Source organism: Rhipicephalus sanguineus, chromosome 3, assembly GCF_013339695.2.
Source record: "Rhipicephalus sanguineus isolate Rsan-2018 chromosome 3, BIME_Rsan_1.4, whole genome shotgun sequence".
NCBI lineage: Eukaryota > Metazoa > Arthropoda > Arachnida > Ixodida > Ixodidae > Rhipicephalus > Rhipicephalus sanguineus.
The window spans coordinates 10450843-10472092 of NC_051178.1; the positions used below are offsets into that span (position 1 = coordinate 10450843).

At 47.3% G+C, this 21250-nt stretch overlaps 1 protein-coding gene across 1 annotated transcript in view; it reads left to right on the forward strand.

The window, feature by feature from the left end:
* Positions 1-21250, forward strand: part of LOC119384790 (transformation/transcription domain-associated protein-like) — a 946434-nt gene that overhangs the window by 733961 nt on the left and 191223 nt on the right. The window contains 2 exon segments of the mRNA XM_049413130.1: positions 12667-12778; positions 13846-14160. Coding sequence (XP_049269087.1) covers positions 12667-12778; positions 13846-14160 — 427 coding nt within the window.

Here is a 21250-nt window from a genome sequence, read left to right on the forward strand (position 1 = left end):
TCTTCTCTAAAATAGATCTGGTGAGAGCATGCCATCAGATACCTGTAGCACCAGAGGATGTTCCCAAGACCGCAATAACAACGCCATTCGGAATGTTTGAATTTCTACGGATGCCTTTTGGCTTACAGAATGCTGGCCAAACGTTTCAACGGTTCATGGATGGCGTTGTCCGGGACCTCAACTTTTGCAAGGTTTAGCTGGATGACCTGCTGATTGCTAGCCGCACGCCCGAAGAGCACGAGTCACCTACGCTGCGTGCTACAGCGACTGGCCGAACATGGCATCGTTATCAATACGGTCAAGTGCGTGTTCGGGGTACCAGCGCTACCATTTTTGGGCCACAGCATTTCAAGCGCGGGAGTGCAACCACATCCGGACAAGGTTGACGCAGTACGGCAGTTTCCACAGCCAAAAACCATCCGCCAGCTCCGAGAGTTCCTAGGACTCGTAAACTTTTACCGTAGGTTCGTTCCGAAGTGTGCCCACATCCTTCACCCGCTGCACAGCCTACTAGCAACTCCAGGAATTAAGGCAAGCGACATTCAGTGGAACGACCAAGCGGTACATGCGTTTCGGCATATTAAGGAGTCTCTCGCGAATGCCGCCCTGCTCGCATACCCGCAACCCGGGGTACCGCAATGCATAATGGTGGACGCCTCAGACGCAGCTATCGGAGCCGTACTACAGCAGAAGTCAAGCGGAAGGTGGCAACCAATTTCCATCTTCTCCAGAAAATTGAGCCCAGCCGAACACCGATACAGCACCTTTGGTAGAGAGCTCCTGGCCATATACGCGGCTATACGACATTTCCGCCACTATGTAGAAGGTCAAGAATTTTTTGTGCTCACAGATCACAAGCCGCTGATTTACGCATTGCGTGCGATCAACTCAGATACGGGTGCACACGTGGCACGAGAGCTCCGCCAAATGTCTTACATCACAGAATTCACGACGGATATACGCCATGTCAGCCGGAAAGACAATGCAGCGGCAGATGCTCTTTCGCGCAACCCAGTGAACGCCGTCACCCTACCAAACGGCCCAACGCAGCGATCCGGAGTTGCAGCACCTACTGAAGCCCACAGTCAGCGCCTTGAAGCTGCAATGAGTAGATGGGCCGACAGAAGCTGTATGTTGTGACATGTCTACCGGTAGGGCCAGACCGTTCGTGCCCCCGGATCTTCGCCGCAACCTTTATGAATCGCTGCATGGCCTCTCGCATTCAGGAATCCGAGCCACTCAGCGACTCTGCACAGCTAGGTTCGTGTGGCCCAGAATAAACCAGGATGTCCGACGTTGGACCCGGGAGTACCTATCCTGTCAGCGCTCCAAAGTGCAGCGCCATACTGTGACCCCCTTAGGATCTTTCCCCAAGCTGGACACTCAATTTTCCCATGTACATTTGGACATTGTGGGACCATTGCCTTATTGTCAAGGGCAAAACTACTTGCTAACTTGCGTCGACCGCTTCACGCGATGGCCAGAGGCCGTCCCCATCCCAGATATCATTGCCAATACGGTTGCACACGCTTTCATCTGCCACTGGGTAGCGAGATTCGGAGTCCCATCGACTGTGACAACAGATTGCGGAACGCAATTCGAGTCTGCCCTATTCGGGAACATCACGCGGGCCCTAGGAATCCGGCGCATCAGAACAATGGCCTACCATCCGATCAGCAACGGTATGGTGGAAAGGTTCCATCGCCAACTGAAGGCTAGCCTGATGGCAACTTCAAGTCACAGTTGGGTCGAGGCTCTACCTCTGGTTTTGTTGGGAATTAGGTCGGCTCTGAAAGCAGACGTTGGCTGCTGCTCGGCTGAACTCGTATACGGCACAACACTTCGCCTTTCGGGGGAGTTTGTCGCCGACAGTAAAAACGCAAATGCCCAGGCCAACAGCGAGTACGCCCTGCGACTGCAGGACATTATGAGCGAGCTGCGCCCTGTCCCTCCGCGTCTGCCAGCACCACAGCCTGTCCACGTCCCCAGTGATCTCTCCTCCTGTTCTCACGTATTCGTGAAGCACGACGCTCTACAGTGTCCACTCCAGCCCCCTTATGACGGGCCCTTCAAGGTGGTGAAACGAGGAGAAAAGCACATCACGATCGACAGAGGTGGCCGTCATGACGTGGTCTCGCTTGACCGTGTAAAACCAGCACACGTGGACAGCAGTGAAGTCCGTCCACCACCTCGAGTTCCACAGCCAGAAAGGCTACCAGCAGACCAGATTGAACCAGCCCAACCATTCATCGAAAGGTTCACGCGGAGTGGGCGACGCACAAGACCTCCGGTGCGAATGAACTTATGAACCACAACGTGGTGTTGACCCAGTTACTAGGGGGGAGTATTGTAGCGCCGTGAAACGGCGCTTCTGAGTGTGCGCGAATGTGTGCTTCTGTGTGTGCGCGAAGGCCAACAGCGCAAGCGCGAGGAACCACGTGACTTTTCTTCATGCGCTTCATAGGAAATAAAAGTTCAGTTGTTGTTTGGGATGCGAGTGGCTTACTTCGCTTGCGCGACCTGCTCGCCCAGCTCGGCCTCGCAGTGCGTTCCAACATGCATGCCTCATCTGTTATTGTTGCCAAAGGGTGATGAACTGGCTGTTGAACTGAAAGAAATACGGGTTTGGTTTGGGTTCAATGTGCTCTATTTTCCTCCAGCTCACTTTTCGTTCAGAGAAACTAAAGTTAGCACTGTGTAAATCTTGAAGTTTCAATTCAAATCAAATCAAAACTGGCTGACTCTCCCGTAATCAAAAGTAAATGCATAGTCAACGGCCAACTTTTCAGACTCTCTAGGGATCACAAAATCGTCCGAAAAATCAGGCAGTCCGAAAAAACGAATTCATGCATTTTTATTTCGCTCAAACGGCCATATCGGCACAGCCACATTCGAAGCAGCTGCAACGCCTGGCAATACACTTATCAGGCATTTTGGTGTGCGCCTGGGCTCTCGCGAACACATTCAGTACCTGCTGCGAAGCCTGTGCCAACCGCCAATTGCAAATTTGTGAGTCGTGATGAGCGCCGCCGATGCCAGCAAAGCACGAAAGAAATTTCGGCTCTCTCTCTCATGGAGCGCTGAGAAACGATGACGCTGAACACAAAAGCTGTGGCGGACGACTCGTCTGGATCTCCCCAATGCGAAAATCTCCGCTTACATACCGCATCTGCTGCCGCGTGAAGCCGATTGTTCCTAGTTGTGTGCAGCACGTTGCCTACTGAGGTCACGTGGTCACTGCCAGGGCACTTGCTTTACCGTACGCATGCGTTTGCCGTAAATGTTCGTGATGCCCACTCCGTTCCTGACCACACGCGGGTGCGGCAATGGCGAGCTGCTTTCGTTCGTGAAGGCAACGCATCTATGAGGTGCATTTAGCGGTCTCACACAAAGAAGCAGCATGAATGGCAGTGCGGCGCATTTGGGTTATCGCTTATTAAATGCGTGCAGTACGCATGCAACTGTGCTTGGCCCCATGCACTACCAGCCATGGATGTTTTGGGGACCCCTTGCAGAAGGAGAAAAGGGGGAGGAGGGGGGTCGTAAGTTAACACAACATGCAGCGTGAAATAGGTGTCTTTTATTTCTCCCTGGCAAAGAATGGTCAAACTGAAGTGCCGCGCCAATTTGATCTCGACAGCTTGTTAGTAAGTTGTGCGGTCGACAGCCATGTTCAACCTGTTTCTAGCTATGCTTGCTCTTCAAATATGCGAGCGTAGAAAATGTATGCTCACATGTATATGCTGTAGAAAACTGCAACAAAAGTTTTACAGCCATCTCATGGAAAAAGGAAAACATAAATAATCTCTGCTACAATCATCTCCACCAGGGGTCCGCGGACCCCCATTTGAGAACCACTGAGTTAGCTGAAGATGCTTATCATACGGCTTGTCAGCAATTAAGGCCATACTGGGGCGTTTACCACCTGCCGCCATCTCACCTTCGTGCATTTTCGGTGCTTATCCATAAAGACACTGCCGCACTGCACCGTGACAGTGTCCCCTTCAGATTTTAGACATGCTTCACCCCATCACACTTTGGCATTGCGGCAAACCTGCCTTTTAGATTCTTCTACGGCTGCAAACGGATCAACTCGCGAGAGCTCTGGTGTGAACCTACGTGATGATACACGTGGGCAGAGGTGGAGGCTTCAGTTAATGCTGTTTTGGACCTACAGTTTTAGCAGAAAGTCCGAAAAATTGGACGTCGAAGTGTTTCGGCATCCGATTTCAAATTGGTGTCATCCAATTTCCGACACCAAAACTCTTCGGCGTCGGAAATTTTGGACGTTCTTATACATCGGCATCTATTGGACTTCTGATGGTGCCTCGAGAGCGTCGGCATTTTCGAGCATGTCTGAAAAATCAGCCATTGACTGTAAAACCCCTGCGTAACATAGAACGGCAGGAAGTGGAAGATGGAAGCTTGTGATGAAAAAAATCCATTAACAGGGGGTGGGTGCTCGTTTACGGATCTTTTCATTGCTTAAGGGCGGACGAGGAGATTAAATCGCGAAAATAGCCAAAAAAAATCTCTTTTCGGAAAACACTCGTTTTGGCATCTCTTGTCTCTTATTTACACAGTAGCTAAACAATTACGCTGAAAACGCACTCCGAGTGCCCGAAAAAAATAATTTTGTAAGTGAGGTCGGTGAAAAGGAAGCCCAAGAGCGCGCTAAAATGGCGCAATTCACGGTGTCGTATCTCATCTTTCCTGGAACCGAGCGCTGCCATCTTGGCGTCGTTTCAAAGCTCAAAGTTCTGCCTTTCCGTTCCCGCCTTTGAAAAAGCTCGAACAACAAAAAAATTGGAGGGCGTTCTCACGAACCTTTCAATGTATGCGGCGCTTCTATTGGTGGGGCGGGCAACACCGTTGAGATGCGCTTTTCTACTGGTTGTTTCTACTAATACTGGCGACGGCCGCTGTGTTTACGAGCGGAGTGCTCGCTGCTTGATCACTTCGTGGTCTTAAGCACATGAATCGCCGCTGTTCGAAAGGTGACGCGTGTACGGGAGGCAAAGTGCAAGCCTCTTTAGTTTCGTACGGAGGAAAGCGGGGGACGGTATCGCATGGATCGGGCGAGCCAGCGATTAGATTGGGGCATACCGACTGGGTGGTCGGCACGTCGTGTCATCCCTTGCCGGGACGGTAATAAAGCGACAGCGATGTAAACCATAACGCTTTATCATCAAAACGCTTACTACCTATCAGATGACGCGCGAGTGCCACTTTACCGGCTCTACCAGATGTTCTCTGGTTCTACTTCAGAGACGATCTGTCGACGCTTGCTCTCGCGCCACGCCACTCAGACCCGAGCTTCGTGCGCACGCGTTCCTGGTCCCGTTTCAATAAAACGGGCGTCTAATGTCCCCACTAGCAGAAGAGCGTTCTCGTTTCACTTAGAAAAGTTAATAATGTGAGAAAACGCGTCTGTGGTATAGTACGGTGCGAAGTCGCTATTAGCTTCAGACTGACGAGAAGGCGTCGGCAAGAAAATTAATCTTTAGGCGTAACTAGTTGACAGGGGTTATCGCAAAGCTTCACCAAACTAATACACCACTATCTAGGCCGCCTGGCCACACGTTCCGTGGCCACAAAAGTAACGATACAGTCCAACATGTCCAAATGTTTACATGCAGCCTCGTGCACTAGCGTTCCCGGGGGTTGCACAAAAGCGTCTGCAGTAAATGGTAAAGGGTAATAAACTTCCTAAATCAGGCTAAATTAAGAAGTAGAGGCCCAGAAGATTGCCGTCTGGCAAGGACACCAATTATTACTGTCCTGGCTCACTTCAGCATAGGGTCAGCTGCAACCAAAATTTTGTTGTCCATTTTCTTAAAAGAGTGTTTTGTGCCTGCCACTTCGCTTGTGGAAAGCATAGCACAACATTGGCCAGATTGATTTTTATGCTGTTTGTTTTATTGTAATCCATAGACTGTGCTATACTTCATGACACTCTTGGAATTTTTGTTTAGGCTTTCATTCTTTTCTTATTTCATAATTACTGCATCGCACAATTAGCTGAGACAAAGGCATTTGCATGTAATGTTCCACACAAAATTATTAGGGCCGTAAAAAAAAGAATCTAAAAGTGTCATTAAGTACAAGCAGTATGTGAGCAAGGATGCAAAGTAGTTTCAGCCTCCTAGTTTCCTGTTTGGGCCTTAACTGGTGTAGGTAATGTGTTCCTGTACAAAGTGTTGGTGGCCAGATACTACATATTTAGTGCTTTTGGCTGGTTGCCCGGATGTTCTCATTTTGTTTTTGCAGCACTGCCTGGGCAGTAAACCATTATGCGATAAATCGTGATTGCAGCACAATCCACTACGACAGCGAATACATTAGGCTCTGTGGAGTCTCAGTTGGGAATTAGTCGCACTTGCATTTTCAGCGTTTGTTAAATCCCTTTATTCCAACACGGTCATTCAGTTGCTTACACATACAGACCTCCTTCAGTTGAGCCGCACTGCACATGGCTCACCTTGCCGGGAGCGTTCTCTACCTGCCATGCCGTTGTAGTCACCGCTGTCCACATTCACACACCGCACTTCACATTGTCCCCTCCTGCCGCACCCCATCTTCCTCGCTCCCGTAGTTGCCTGCTCTCTCCACCTCCTCATGTCGATCCGGTACGCGTAGACATTACAGGTGTGAAATGGGTCTGCATTAGTGATGCTTTACTGTAAAAATAAGAATGCATAGCACTTGTTCTTTACATGTTGAAACACTCAAATTGTTGCAAATATATGTTGGCCTGGACAAACATTTGGGAAAATTGAAATATGCGTTTAATAAGGAAGACATTTATTTGTATTCAAAATTTTGAATATACACACATCCCAGTATGCTTGCTATCAGGAGTGCTGCTACTAATTGAAATAGTGACTCTTCCGTCAAGAATCGGGACTTTACGTGTCAGTACTCTGATATTCAATATTCGATATTTTATACCACTATTCAGCACTATTCGGCTCTAATTCGATACTACCTGAAATTTCACTGTTCACACACCCCTACTGAGAGTAATTACTACTAGCAATTCTATTTTTTCCGCCAACCAGCATGGTTTTCAGCGAGGCCAGTCATGCGAATCTCGGCTTTTCTAACTTACTACAGTCGAGCCAGTTTATAACGAACCTGAGCGTGACGCGGCGTCCGTTCGTTGTATCCCGAAGTTCGTAATAAATGAAAAAACAGCTTTTAAAAAGTTACAAGTGAAAACCCAAAATTTATTTTTTCGCAAAAAAGTCCGTGATGCACGTCTGCTTCGAGAGTGCCGATGCGATAAGGGTGGTCTCCAGTTTATTTAAAGCGGCAGCATGCTCCTCGCCAAGGCCCTTGGCATAGACAAGTTGCCTGAGGCTATCTATGTAGCCAATTGCTACAGGCACGCTTGTGGGCGCTGGCTCCAACGTTTCATCGTCGTCGTCATCTGATTCCTCCGAGTCGCTCTTGCCGCGCACTTCATTGACGATGCCCTCATCCGTGCACGGTTCCACGGTGTCGGCATCATCATCGGCCATTACGAAATCATCCCAGCAGATGTCCCGCCCTCCCATGTCGGAGTCGACAACACGCTGCCACAAATCGCCGCCGGAGTGGTCCTCTTCGGAAGCTTCAGGGTCGGCATCGACGTCGGCGAAGCTGGCCTTGCGGAAACAGTTTTGCACACATGTAGCCGTTACCTCCGCCCACGAAGCCTTTACCATCTCCAGAGCTGAGTACAGCGACACCCGAAGCGGCAGGTTGGCTGCCGGCCGGCCAACAGCTATGAGCATGCGCTCCACAACGCGGCGCCTATAATAAGCCTTAAACGCGTGGATTATGCCCAAGTCAAGCGGTCACACTTTCGACGTTGTGTTGGGCGGCAGGAAAAGCAGGGTCACTGCCGTGAGAGAGGCTTGTACAGTAATACCTCGTTAACTCGAAGTAGTAAAAACCAGAAAAAATTTCGAGATAAGCAACGTTGGGCAAATTCCATTGAGAAGTTCAGTTCTCTCTAGAAACGTTATCCCTACTGACCAGTTTCTTAACAGGAGCGCCAAACTGGCTCTTTGTAAAGGTTTTGAAGAAAAATAATGACATACCAGCGCTATTAACCAGCTGCCTTTTTATTTAGTGCAGAGAGACCGACTAAGGCTGGTCTGCCTCTCAGTAACACTTGCACCTAGCAAAGCTTTCTCGAGTTGCTTAACACATGGCATGTGCCGATCATCCGCGCCGCTGCACTCAAAATTTATTTCGCATCAAGCGAAGCATGTTTCTTGTTTCGGCGGATGTCGTCACCCCTCGAGTAGCTGCGTTGACGCTGCCGCGATCACTGTGCGTGACGCCACGCTGTTTGGCTTAAGAAAATGGTCAAACCAGCCGATGTTGCAGGCTAGGTCAGTTTAGCCCACCGCTAAGTCCAGAGAATCGGCCTTATCTGTCGATGTGACTGGAAGGGGCTCCTCTCGCACGATGCCACACATTCAGCGCCGGTTTGACGTCCGGAAACTTCGAGCCTCGAATCCGTTTCTTTGATTAGGGCTACCTTTCTTTGCAGCATCAGTGACTTGCTTTGCTTTGGTGGCGTTATCCTCACCACATCGCATGGCCGACGAAAACAACTGCGCGACGTGCCTTGCGTAAATAAAATGCTGAAATCGCATCTCTGACGGTACACAAAACGTGCACGACCTGGGCTATTTTGCAGGGCCTGCTTATGTGCACGTCTATAGCGTCACATGACGTGACACAGGGTTGCTCGACAAAGTTGGTATGCCGCTAGGTTTCGACTTTACTTTCGGGAACAGTGTCCACTTGTCGTAAACGCGGCAGCCTCGCGCGAACCTTGTGAATGTATGACATTTTGCCGCTAGTATTTTGTGAAACGGTTCGGCAGCGAAGTTTCGGTTCCATTATCAGTCGAGATTTCGAGATAACCAAAAGTGGGCACGGAAATACTTCGAGATAAAGGGCAATAAATACATTGCACCTATGGGAAATTGTTCGGTACCGCGGAAAACTTCGACTTAGCCGATTTTTCGAGATATGCGAGTTCGAGTTAACGAGGTATTACTGTACGTGGTGCGCGGAGCAATTGTCGACCACAAGCAGCACACGCCTGCCTTGCTTGTGCATGTCGCGGTCTAACTCGCTCAGCCACTCTGCGAATAAATCGCGCGTCATCCATGCTTTAGCACTATGCCTGTAACGCACAGGCACATAGCCCCGAAAGCAACGCGGCTTCTTTGACTTGCCGATTACAAAGGGCACGCGCCGGCCGCTGCCATCCATGTTAGTGCACAAAAGCGCTGTGACGCGCACTTTACTGTGCTTGCCGCCAGCACATGTGTCGCTTTTCATGGCGTGCGTTTTTCATGGCAGCATCTGGTAGAATAACGCAGTTTCGTCTGCATTATAGACGTCTCGCTCCGCATAGCTTAAAATAGTGTCTCGATTTGCTTCAAGCCACGAGGCAACGTCTTGGTCGCTGGCCGAGGCCGCCTCACCGACAATCGATTTAAAAACAATGCCAAGACGCACCTTGAACCGATGTAGCCAGCCATTTCCTGGGCAGAAGTCGGGAAAATCCGACAGAAATGCGAAGTCTTTCGCTTTGGCCAGCCTCATAGGACCACTTATCGAAATGTTTTGAGCCCGCACGTCGACGAACCATTTCAGAAGCGCTTCCTCCACGTGGAGTCCGCGTAGGTGGCCCTCCGCAGGCGCTTTCTGTCCATCAAGTTGGCATCGGCACTGATTATCTTGTCCTTGTTCTTTAGAATCGTTGATATCGATTACTTGGACTTCTTAACCAGCTCGCAGTTTTTAGAGCTTTGAGTTAGCTCGTTTAGAATGACTCGCTTGGTAGAAATGTCTAGTGCTTTTCGCTTCGTGCCATCTGTTTGCGCGGAGGGCTTCCCGTCCGCCATCCTGACACACGCTCACCAACAACGAGCAAGACGCGCACGTGCGACACACAAGCAAGTAAGCGTAGAACGGCTCTGCGCCCTGTCTGAGCTCGTTTCTACCCAGAAAAAGAAACTTCGGAATTCGAGCCGGCGTGGACAGGCGGAGGAGTTGCGATAAAGGGGGAAGAGAGGAGAACGGCCTTGGGATAGAGTCACTGTACTTGGGAGAGTGGCCTACGCGCGCAGCAGTCAGAGAATCTCATTGGGGCGCCGGTTCGCGGAAGGGTGAAAACGGCTGTCACACGGGACGGATCGTGAAAAGTTGAACTTGCACGGCCCCACCGACTTCGATAATTCGCACTTCGTTCCGCATAAGCCATTTTTACCCTTCCGCACGCGTGCAGGGCATGCTGAACGGAGTGCAAAATGAGCGAGAACACGGAACGAATTGCGAAATATCGAAGTCTGTGAGCACCCCACACCCACTGGCGATGCTCGGAGCAGCAGGGGGACAAAGGACGGAGGGGTGCGTAACAAAAAACTGCCGGGGAGAATGACAAAGAGAAGCCTGCGGAGGCAGGATCGGCGTTTGGCTCGCGGATGGCTTATAGGTGGTCGAAAGGGGTGTCTCCGCAGTCGCCGGCCGACTCCGTTCACTGTAACCAATCGGCAGGGTTCAAAGGCGTTCGTTGTAAGTGTGATTTTGTGCCATTGAAATAATGTATATTTCCACGGTCACGCGGGTACCGTTCGTTTTAAGACGAAGTTCGTTTTAAGTGGGGCCTGTATAGACCTTCACGAACTGACACAAACCGATGACGTGTTTATACATTTCACGAACGCATTTGACCGCGTTTCCCATAACCGCCTAATGTATAAAATGAAGCTGATTAATGTTGACAAAAAAGTAGTAAACTGGGTTAACCAACAACAAGCTGTTGTGATTAACAAATGTCCGTTCATCATTTCAACCTGTTAAATCCGGAGTGCCCCAGGGTTCTGTTTTAGGGCCCACTCCATTTCTAATTTACATAAATGATATTCATCAAGGTATAGACTCGGAAATCCGGTTACATGCCGATGACTGCATTTCATACCGGCCGTTAAGATGTAAGGATGACTGTGCCAAGCTACAACAAGACTTTCATACAACTGAAAGATGGTGTTTCGAGTGGCAAAGGAGCTTAAGTTTTACAAAAACTAAGCTTATGAGATTTACCACCTCTAATGAAATTTCGAAGCTCACTCGCGTTCTTAATGGTGAAGCCTTAGAAAGTACAGAATCGTTTAAATATCTAGGTGAATGAATATTTGTCCCCAAATTAGTACCGCTGCAGTAGCGTCTGCTTCAGCTTGGCGTAATCAGTAGCGTCTTTCACGGACAGCTGGCAAAATCATGTGGATTTTGTTGTTTCTGCAACATGTAAATCTCTTGGCTTCTTTCATTGTACGCTTTGCCAGGCTGACAGTAATACTAAACTTCTTGCATACACTACCATACTTGACTCGAAACTTGAGTACGCCTCATTTATATGGAACCTGCATCAGACGTATCTTATTAACAAATTGGAACCTTTGCAGAGCAAGACTGTACGTTTTATTACAGGTAACTATCCACAGAATTCAAGCATCACGAAAGTAAAGCATGACCTAGGTCTTATCCCATTGCAAACTAGAAGAAAAATATGCCTGTTAACCTTTTTCCATCAGCTATTTCACCAAGCAAGTACATTCTCTGAAGCACACATCTTACGTGCCAAAAGGATTTTTCCTTGTATCAGTCACAAATGTAAGGTTGAACAACCTTTTGCATGTACTAACCTATTACAGTTTTCATGCCTACATTTAGCCATTTCAGAATGAAATCATCTTTCAAGTAATATAGCTGAAATAACTGACCATGTTGTATTCAAGGACCCTCTTAATGAGGCATTCGGAAAAGTAGAATCTTGAAGGACTAAAAATTATTTTTAACACTTTTAACCCCAATGACTCTTTCTAACCTTGCCATATTCTTTATTGAAATTATTGTTATGATGCCTCAATATGCAAGTCATATGATGTACATTTGTTTTGTGTAATGTACGTAATGTTGCTGTATGATGATGTAAGTTGAGAAGCAGTGTATTTCTTTTCCCAACCAGCATGATTGTAACTGACATGAGCTCATACGACATCATGTCAAGTAATGTACAGTCGCACTCAATAGGACTTGCAACACGGGACCGCGTGGCCTCATGAGTTTAATTATTGCTTCAACTTGCTTCATTTCTGTAATTAATATTATTTTCTTATTTGGGAGCATCCCCCAGTGAGAGAACAGCGTTTAGTTGTATTAATGAGGGCTTGTGGAAGGAATGCGAAACTCGCGAGGCCACACGCTCCTGTGTTGCAAGTTATATTGAGCGCGACTGTACTTACCTGTTTTGTTCTGTATTACACTTTTTTGGATGTTCACATGAATCGTTACACCCCCCCCCCCCTATGTAATGCCCATTTCCGAGCCCTTAGGGTAAATAAATGGAAAAAAAAAAGAAACTGTTTGCAGGAAGACACCGTTTATGGCACGTGGTGTCGGGAACAGTAGCCGTATGTGGTGACCTGCGGAGTAAACGCACAGCGGGGTTCGGAAAGAAACATTTGTCTACAGTCTATGTGTTATCACAAGCATTTTGTCCACAGTGACATGGCCTTCCAGAACTCCTGCCCTAGCATATCAGTGGTGTGCAGTGATCGAATTTTGGTCGGACAGTGAGTATTACTTTTGCAGGATCCACACAATTCCGAGTGTGCCCATCGTGGACTGCTTCCAGAAGATACGGCAACAGGTCAAGTGCTACCTGCAGCTTTCACACATCACGGGCAAGAATGAACTGCAAGAGGCAAGTACCGTGGTTCATGGAAATGGACAATTGCAGACAGGGCAGTACTGCAGTGGAATGTCGTCAGTACAATACTGCTAGCCTCTGCGGAAAGGATTATCTTTTTCCAGACACACATGCATAGCTCCATGTGTGGCTGATATCAAGAGCAATCCTTAAGGGGTATTCAGACGGGGGAGAAATGCTCGGGGGAGACGAGGGGATTGTAGATCACGTGACCGCGACGTCACGGATCAGCGAGTGGGCGTGACCCCCCGTGCCTCCTCAGGGGAGACGGGGACCTTTTCCCCGAAAGGACAAACGATCCCCCGGCGGTGGGAATTTCGGGCTCTTGTTTGGCCACATTGTTGCACTTGCTCCTGCAGAGAGCGGCAGCGGGTGTACAGTCTGCAGCTGCATGGTCGCCTGCAGCTCGTCGTCATCAGCTCGTCAAACGGGTGGTGCAAACCACCAGAGTAGTCTAGTAACACTGGTCTCCCCCTCCTTTCGCCTCGTTCGTGTGAGTGGGGGGCATTTGTGGAGACTTCTCCTCATGAGCTGACGTCACTAGGCTCCGCCTTTATCCCTTGAGCATTTCTCCCCCGTCTGAATACCCCATTAACAACAGTGCTTTACTGGCTGTTCCCAATATTTCTTGGCCAAATATAGGTATTCTTAGAGCAAGGCATTACAAGCATGTCAATGTAGCACTCTACATCTTCTTTTGGTTGTTGACAGGCTTTTGATGAGCTAGTAGAGGCCCAACGCCTCAGATGTGGCATGTGCAGGTGTACAGCCTGCCTAAGCTTTCTTGCCACTTTCCATCGTCAATCTGCTGTATATTGGGGTCTAATTTATGTTAATACTTTGGTCTCGATTACTGAGAGGGGTAAGTTTCAAGAGAGAGATAGGAAAGGCGAACCAAGGTGGGCCTGTGGAGCTGGGTGACAGTTTTAAATGTTTAACTTTACATGCAGAGCAGAAGGACAGGCACAAATTTTGTGTTGACACGAGTTGTGTTTTTGCCTCTCAGCTATGTTTTTCATTTCGAATTTTAATTTTGCTTGCTGGTCGATGTTGAATTGCAGGGCCTGGACGTAATAGAGTCCACCAACCTGAAGTACTTTGCAAGGGACATGACGGCCGAGTTCTACGCGCTCAAGGGTCTCTTCCTCACCCAGATGGGTCGCTCGGAGGAGGCCAACAAGGCACTGAGCGCATCTGTCCAGTTGCACGACACTCTGGTCAATGGGTGGGCCCTGTGGGGCGACTACTTTGAGGGCCTGTTTGGCCGCGATCGCTGGGATTCACGACAGCTGCCCCTGGCCGTGTCTGCACTCACCTGCTACTTGCACGCCTGCCGCCATCAGAGTGAACCTAAGGGTCGCAAGTACATGGCAAAGGTCTGTTCTCTTTCTTTTGCAAGGAGTAGGCTTGTGCCAATACTAAATTTTAGGTCCCAAGCGAATTCGAAGCGAATAGTGCTTTGGTCGAAGCGAATTTTGAAGCGAATTCAAATAGTTTATATCACATATTATCAAGAAAAATGAGCATATCTGTCATGACCCAACTACCCAGTGCAATATTTTTCTGGATGTTCCCAGGACATACGCTGGGGTCAGTCATGAGGCAAGCAAGTGAAAAACTCGCAGCTAAAGCTCACAGACATAACCTAGTGGTAATTGCGGGAGGGCTAAATGACGTTTGAGACAAGGCATGTGCAAATGTCATTCTTTTTGGTTCAAAGGGAAGTGGAAGCAACTTTGAGTAATATCAGGATTTGACTTTTGGTAGAACGCAAGTGATAACCTGTAAAATATGTTACGTTTTAAAATTTACTATACCTAGAGCATATAAGCCGATATAACAACCTTTTAAACTTAAAAATGATGAATCGATGTAAAACCTCATTATTTCGAACTCTCTTATTTCGAAATCTCACATAATTAGAAGGATTTCCTTGGCCCCGTATTTTGCAATGTAAATTTGAGTGGATAATTTGAAGCGGCGGTCAGTACCAGCCCGGATAATTCGAAAACTTTGGGTGCCATGTGCGAATTGCCCAATCCCGATTTAGCCGCAAATCCGCAGGAACGATGGCCCTAGGAAGCCACAAGGCAACGCAGTGTAGCGATACTAATGAGTGACAAGTGAAGCATCCCAGCCTCGCTGCTGCAAGCGCAAAAAAAAAAAAACTAAACAAAAGGCGGTCTCGTGGTCAGCTAAAATGTGCACCTGCGGAAAAGACATGCTTCACTGCAACACAGCGGTGACACGCGGGCAGCATGACGCATGCTTCTCTCAACGTCAGCACGTCATGATGAGTTCGAATACTGTAATATTCGTTCGAATACTCGAAGTACTCGAATATTCGCACAAGCCTAGCAAGGACATCGGGTAGAAAAAGCCCGAGAACCTCAGGGGGCATCATCATCATCATCATCAGCCTGTCTACGCCCACTGCAGGGCAAAGGCCTCTCCCATGTTCCGCCAATCAACCCGGTCCTGTGCTTTCTGCTGCCACGTTATACCTACAGACTTCTTAATCTCATCTACCCATCTAATTTTCTGTCTTCCCCTCACGCGTTTGCCCTCTCTTGGAATCCAGTCAGTTACCCTTAATGACCACCGGTTATCCTGCCGACGTGCTACGTGCCCGGCCCATATCCATTTCTTCTTCTTAATTTCAACTATGATATCCTTAACCCCCGTTTGTTCCCTGACCCACTCTGCTCTCTTCCTGTCTCTTAAGGTTACACCTATCATTTTCCTTTCCATCGCTCGCTGCGTCGTCCTCAATTTAAGTTGAACCCTCTTTGTAAGTCTCCAGGTTTCTGCTCCGTAGGTAAGTACCGGTAAGATATCGGGGCATATCTGTGCATTAATAATAGGGAGCTTTTCTTTTCGTTTTAACAAATTGTAAAACTACCTCCGTCGCTTGCTTGGCTGTGCAGTAGTGCATTTTATCACTGGGAATGCAGCAGCTGCTCATGCAGAGAAGACGGCAGCTGTGGATTTCCCCAGGGCATGTCTGCAATCTTCTACCAAGTGAAACCAATGCCACTTTATTGAAATGTGGTATTGAGGGTCGCGTTGATAAGATCATCCCTAGCTAATTGCGGCACAACGCCTGCTACAGTAGAACTCTTCTGCTGATACATTTTCGAAGGGACCGAAAGGAATAAACGTAAGAGCTGGGAAATGCAAGACCCAATAAAACAGAAAATGTGAAGAAGAAAAGAAGTTGAGTAGTGCACAGAATTTCATTTCTGTGCTTACACTTGAAAACCGTGCGACATTGACTCGTGCGTTTACTCACACCCGATCAGCACAAGGAGTTTTCTTGAGCACCTGCAGCCCCCTGTATTTTTAATTGCTAGGTGTTACTACAATCTATACGTGGCAAGCGATCACTTTGGTGATACCTCCGAGAGATTGTTGCCTGATGCATCGGCGTGTCTGAGCAGTAACATAGCACTGTTGGAATAGTGTCGGACCCGCTCTGGCTCGTAGCAGATAGCCAAGTGCCTCGCAAAAGTGAAAGTACCACCTGAAGCAATAGTCCAAGAGAATGACTGCTGCTTCACCAACTACAAAGCTTTGTCACTTGTGTACGTATTGGCACACTCAGCTACGATCTGTTGGACAAATCGAATGAGAACGGCATCATCCACAGAAATAATATCAATGTGTGCGATTCTCTTGGCACCAACAATTGGAAGTGTGAAAGCACGCTTGCACCTCGCTTGTGCAACCACTGCGACGAGTCAATCTCCCAAGAGAAACAAAGGCTGCGCCAGAAAACCGCACACTCTTCGGACAAATAATGATGGTGATGAGCCCACGCCAATGCAGCGGTGGAAACAATCACCAATCTCGAAGGCTATGCATCTTCGAAATGGAAGCAAGGACAAAGGAAAGACTACACACCACAGGCGCTCTCCTTTGTCCTTGTTCCAAGATGCATAACCAATTCCAACTTGCCCAGACATCAATTCTTCTGCAGTAAATCTCAAAGGCCTTACTTTCACGAGTGCCAAAAATAAGTTCTGAACCAATATGTCTTAGACACCATCTTTGCAACAAAAATTTCAGTAGCAATAGAGTCGCAGATTTTGCTCGCAGGAACAGAAAGTAAGCTACGGGTGGCCGTTGCGCCACTCATGCAACTAACGGCTAAGCAGCATCATAAGTCAACATGGCCACTCTCTTCCGGGCTCGCTCGGCCACACTTCACAACGTAATTCCCAGTACATGGGATTCTATGAGAGATATGCCAGGGCCGGTGGAAAACAATGCAACAGCGGGGTTCTGCTGTGCAGGTGAACTTTGGTGCAGTTAAATCTCAATACTTGTCGGTAAAATTGCCAGTTTACTTTGTTATATCGAGATTTAATTTTTCACACAAGGTGCAGTAGCCGATGGGTGCTTCTTACATGGAATGTCCAGCAAGAAATGTCTGTATGATAGAATAGGGCAAAAGCAAACTAGTAAAAGACGGAATATAGTTAAAAGAATCGGAGCTTTCTACTGCGTTTAATGACTTCTTTGTCTCCTTCACCCCTTCGTCAAAGAACTGTATCCCGGCGATAAAATATCACAACGAGCACACCATTTTCTTAGGCCCGGTCAGTGAAGCTGAGGTAGTTTCCTCTTTCACCAAACTCAATAACAGCAAATCAATCGATGCGTCGGGGACGCAAATCGCACCAGTTAAATTTGTTATAGACATAATCTCGCACTGCTTAGTTCACATTTTTGATATAAGCCTTACAAGCGGAGTGGTCCCACGCAAAATGCAATGTACAAAAGTAACTGTTATTTACAAGGAAGGTGACAGAAACAATTTTTCTAATTATCGTCCTATTTCCATCCTGCGAGTCTTTTCTAAAGGACTAGAGAAAATAATACTTAAACGACTCGCATCCTTCGTCGACCGTTATAAGATTCTAGATCCAGTACAATATGACTTCCAAAAAAATAAATCAACAGAGCTTGCCCTTCTTGCACAAAAAGAACATGTACTTGAAACTTTCAAAAATCACCATCTCGTATTAGGTGTTTTTTTAGATTTCACGAAGGCATTTGGTAGCCTTAGCCATCACATTCTTCTGCAGAAGCTTCATCACTACGGTATTAGGGGTAATGCCCACTCCTTAATATCATCGTACCTACAACACCGCTCAAGGTATGTAGAAATTAATGGACACACATCTTCCACAAGAAAGGTTAAATTAGGGGTACCTCAAGGAAGTATCCTAGGCCTGTTTTCATTTCTTTTTTACATTAATGACATTGTCAGCCTTGATCAGACGGTAAAGTATGTCATCTACGCTTATGATATGAGCATTTTCTTCGCTGGTCGCTCTGCTCGTGACTTAGCGGATCATGCTAATGCCACTCTTGAGTTAATTCAGCAATGGTCCATTGATAATCACCTGGGTTTAAATGTTGCAAAAACGAAAGCCTTGATGTTTCACCCTCGTCATAAGGAATGTCTTATGTATCCTTTATTTATTAATGGTGCATCAGTTGAATACGTTAAGTCTTTCAAAACCCTGCGCGTCTATTTTTCCGCTACAATGTCATGGGATGCACACGTTGATTTCCTGGTTAAAAAGCTTTCTCGTACTATAGGGCTTTTGCAGCGAAATAGTACAATGTTTCCGATTACAGTAAATCTACTCCTCTACAACTCGCTTTTCTCTTCCACTTTGAACTATGGTGCTCTTGTGTGGGGCACAACCACAAATGCAAATATCATGAAATTATTTTTATTACAAAAGCGGATTATTAGACTAACTTGTAAGGTGCCCTATTTGTCTCATACAGCTGAATTGTTTGCCAAATTGCGTATCGTTAAAGTTCCATCACTATACGAATATAGGATTTATCGTTATTACAAACTATGCACAAAAAACCAAGACAGTGCCTTGGAAAATTTAGCCAACCTTAAAACAAATGCAGTAGCATACAACACTCGTAACCCAGAGCAGTGGGAAGTGTCACGATGTCGCACAAACTATGGGAAGCAAATGGTCCGCTACCAGCTACCATCAATGGCGTCGATATTGAAAAGTTAACAATGTAAGAGCTCCGCGATATGTGTATATAAATAAGCCAAAATACTGTTCATATTATTAGACACCTTATTTGTATACATTAGGGGTGTGTGAATATTAGAAATTTCGAATATTTTTCGAATTGTGTTTGCTATTCGATTCGATTCACACTGGAATTTTACTATTCAAACTATTCGAACTTCCCGAAAACAAATACAGTCAACGTCAGACTGAAAGTGCCCCCTTCAGATTTTCAATACGCTTCACCTCATTACACACTCGTATTGCGGCAAAGCTGCCTTCCACGCTCCGTTACGGTCGAACATAGCCAAGACACAGTCAACGTCCGATTAGAAATGATCCCTAGATTTTCAATATGCTTCACCTCATCACACCCCCGCATTGCGGCAAAGCTGCCTTTCAAGCTCCGCTACGGTCGCAACTGTATTAACTCAAGAAAACGCTGGTTCCAACATGGAGATGAAAAATGTGGCAGAGTTGGGGGCTCAATTAATGCTGTTTTGGGCCTGAAATTTGGGCAGGAAGTCCGAAAAATTGGACGCCGAAGCTTTTTGCCATCCAAAAATTACACCATTTCCCGCTAAAGGGGAAATGGTGTAGAAATGGTTCGCATCGCCTCATGGCGATGCGAAGCCGGAGCACTTGCACGATCGCGTTCCGTTGGCGTTCTTTGGGCATGCTACCGACCTCGCGACGTGGAACGCGAAGAGGAACGCTATGCGCATCTTGTCTTCCCTCTAGCCTGGCCGTGAATTCTCACAGGGCGAGCGGGGCACGCAGTCAGCAGGCGTGCGAGAGGGAGGCAGCATAGGAGAGGAGAGAGAGGGGGAGGGGACGCACATGCGCTGGTGCTCATTGTGGCGTTGCGCAGGAGAGAATTTCAGCATGTCTAGCCCACGTTTCAGAGGAAGAGTGGAAAGGGGAGGGAGAGGGGGAATGGGAGCGGGGATGTGAAGAGGGGAGAGGGTGAGAGGAGAGGGTATGCGCATGCGCAGTAAGGGTGGTCACGCTGCACACCACCACCACCACCAGATTGAACTCCGCCATAAGATACTTCGCATCTAAAATTTCAGATGTTATTATATATTGATGTCTACGAGGCAGATTTGGAACTCCGGACTTGAAGGGAACACACCCTTGTCCGCCACATCAGTTGGGCTTCCACAGAAGTTAACAGAGGAGGAGAGGCTGAGGAAATGGCATCTTTGCCTATCACGTGTAAAGTGTTGTCGGCAACACTTTGGTTGCACCAAATCATGTACATAAATACAATTTGGCCTCTACATTGCTCTTGAACCTAGCGAAGAGAAACACTTTCATCTTGCTATCTCATAAGAATATGCTTAGGAATCCTCTCTAACTTTCTTTTTCTGCAATTTCGCTTCGAAGTATTCGAAAAATATTCGAGAAATATTCGAAAAATATTCGATTCGATTCGCACTCACACTTCGATATTCGAATTCGCTTCGCACCCAATAGTTTGCTATTCGCACAGCTCTGCCAAGAACAAATACAGTCAACGCCAGATTGAAAGTGACCCCTTCAGATTTTCAATATGCTTCACCACATACACTCTTGTATTGCGGCAAAGCTGCCTTTCAAGCTCCGTTAAGGTCGAACTTTGCCAAAAGACAACGTCCGACTGAAAGTGGTCCCTAGATTTTCAGTATGCTTCACCTCATCACACCCCGGTAATGCGGCAAAGCTGCCTTTCAAGCTCCGTTGCGGTCGAACTTTGCCAAGAAACGTCAAATTGAAAGTGGTCCCAGATTTTCAATATGCTTCACCTCATCACACCCCGGTATTGCGGCAAAGCTGCCTTTCAAGCTCTGCTACGGTTGCAAATGTACTAACTCAAGAAAACGCTGGCTCCAACATGGAGATGAAATATGTGGCAGAGGTGGGGGCTCAATTAATGCTGTTTTGGACCTGAAATTTGGGCAGGAATTCCGAAAAATCGGAAGTCGAAGGTTTTTAGCATCTAAAATTTTAAATGTTCTTATATACCGACGTCTATGAGGCAGATTTGGAACTTTGAACTTGAAGGGAGCACACCCTTGTCCGCCACATCAGTTGGGCTTCCACAGAAGTTGAAAGAGGAGGAGAGGCTGAGGAAATGGCATCTTTGCCTATCATGTGTAAAGTGTTGTTGGCAACACTTTGGTTGCACCAAATAATGTACATAAATAGAATTCGGCCTCTACATTGCCTCATTCTTGATAAGACAACTATGAAACACCACCCCGCCAGTGCTTCATCAACCTAGCGAAAAGAAACACTTTCATGTTACTATCTCATGAGAATATGCTTAGGAATCCTCTCTTTTTTTTTCTGCAATTTCGCTTCGAAGAATTCGAAAAATATTCGATTCGATTCACACTCACACTTCAATATGCGAATTCGCTTCGCA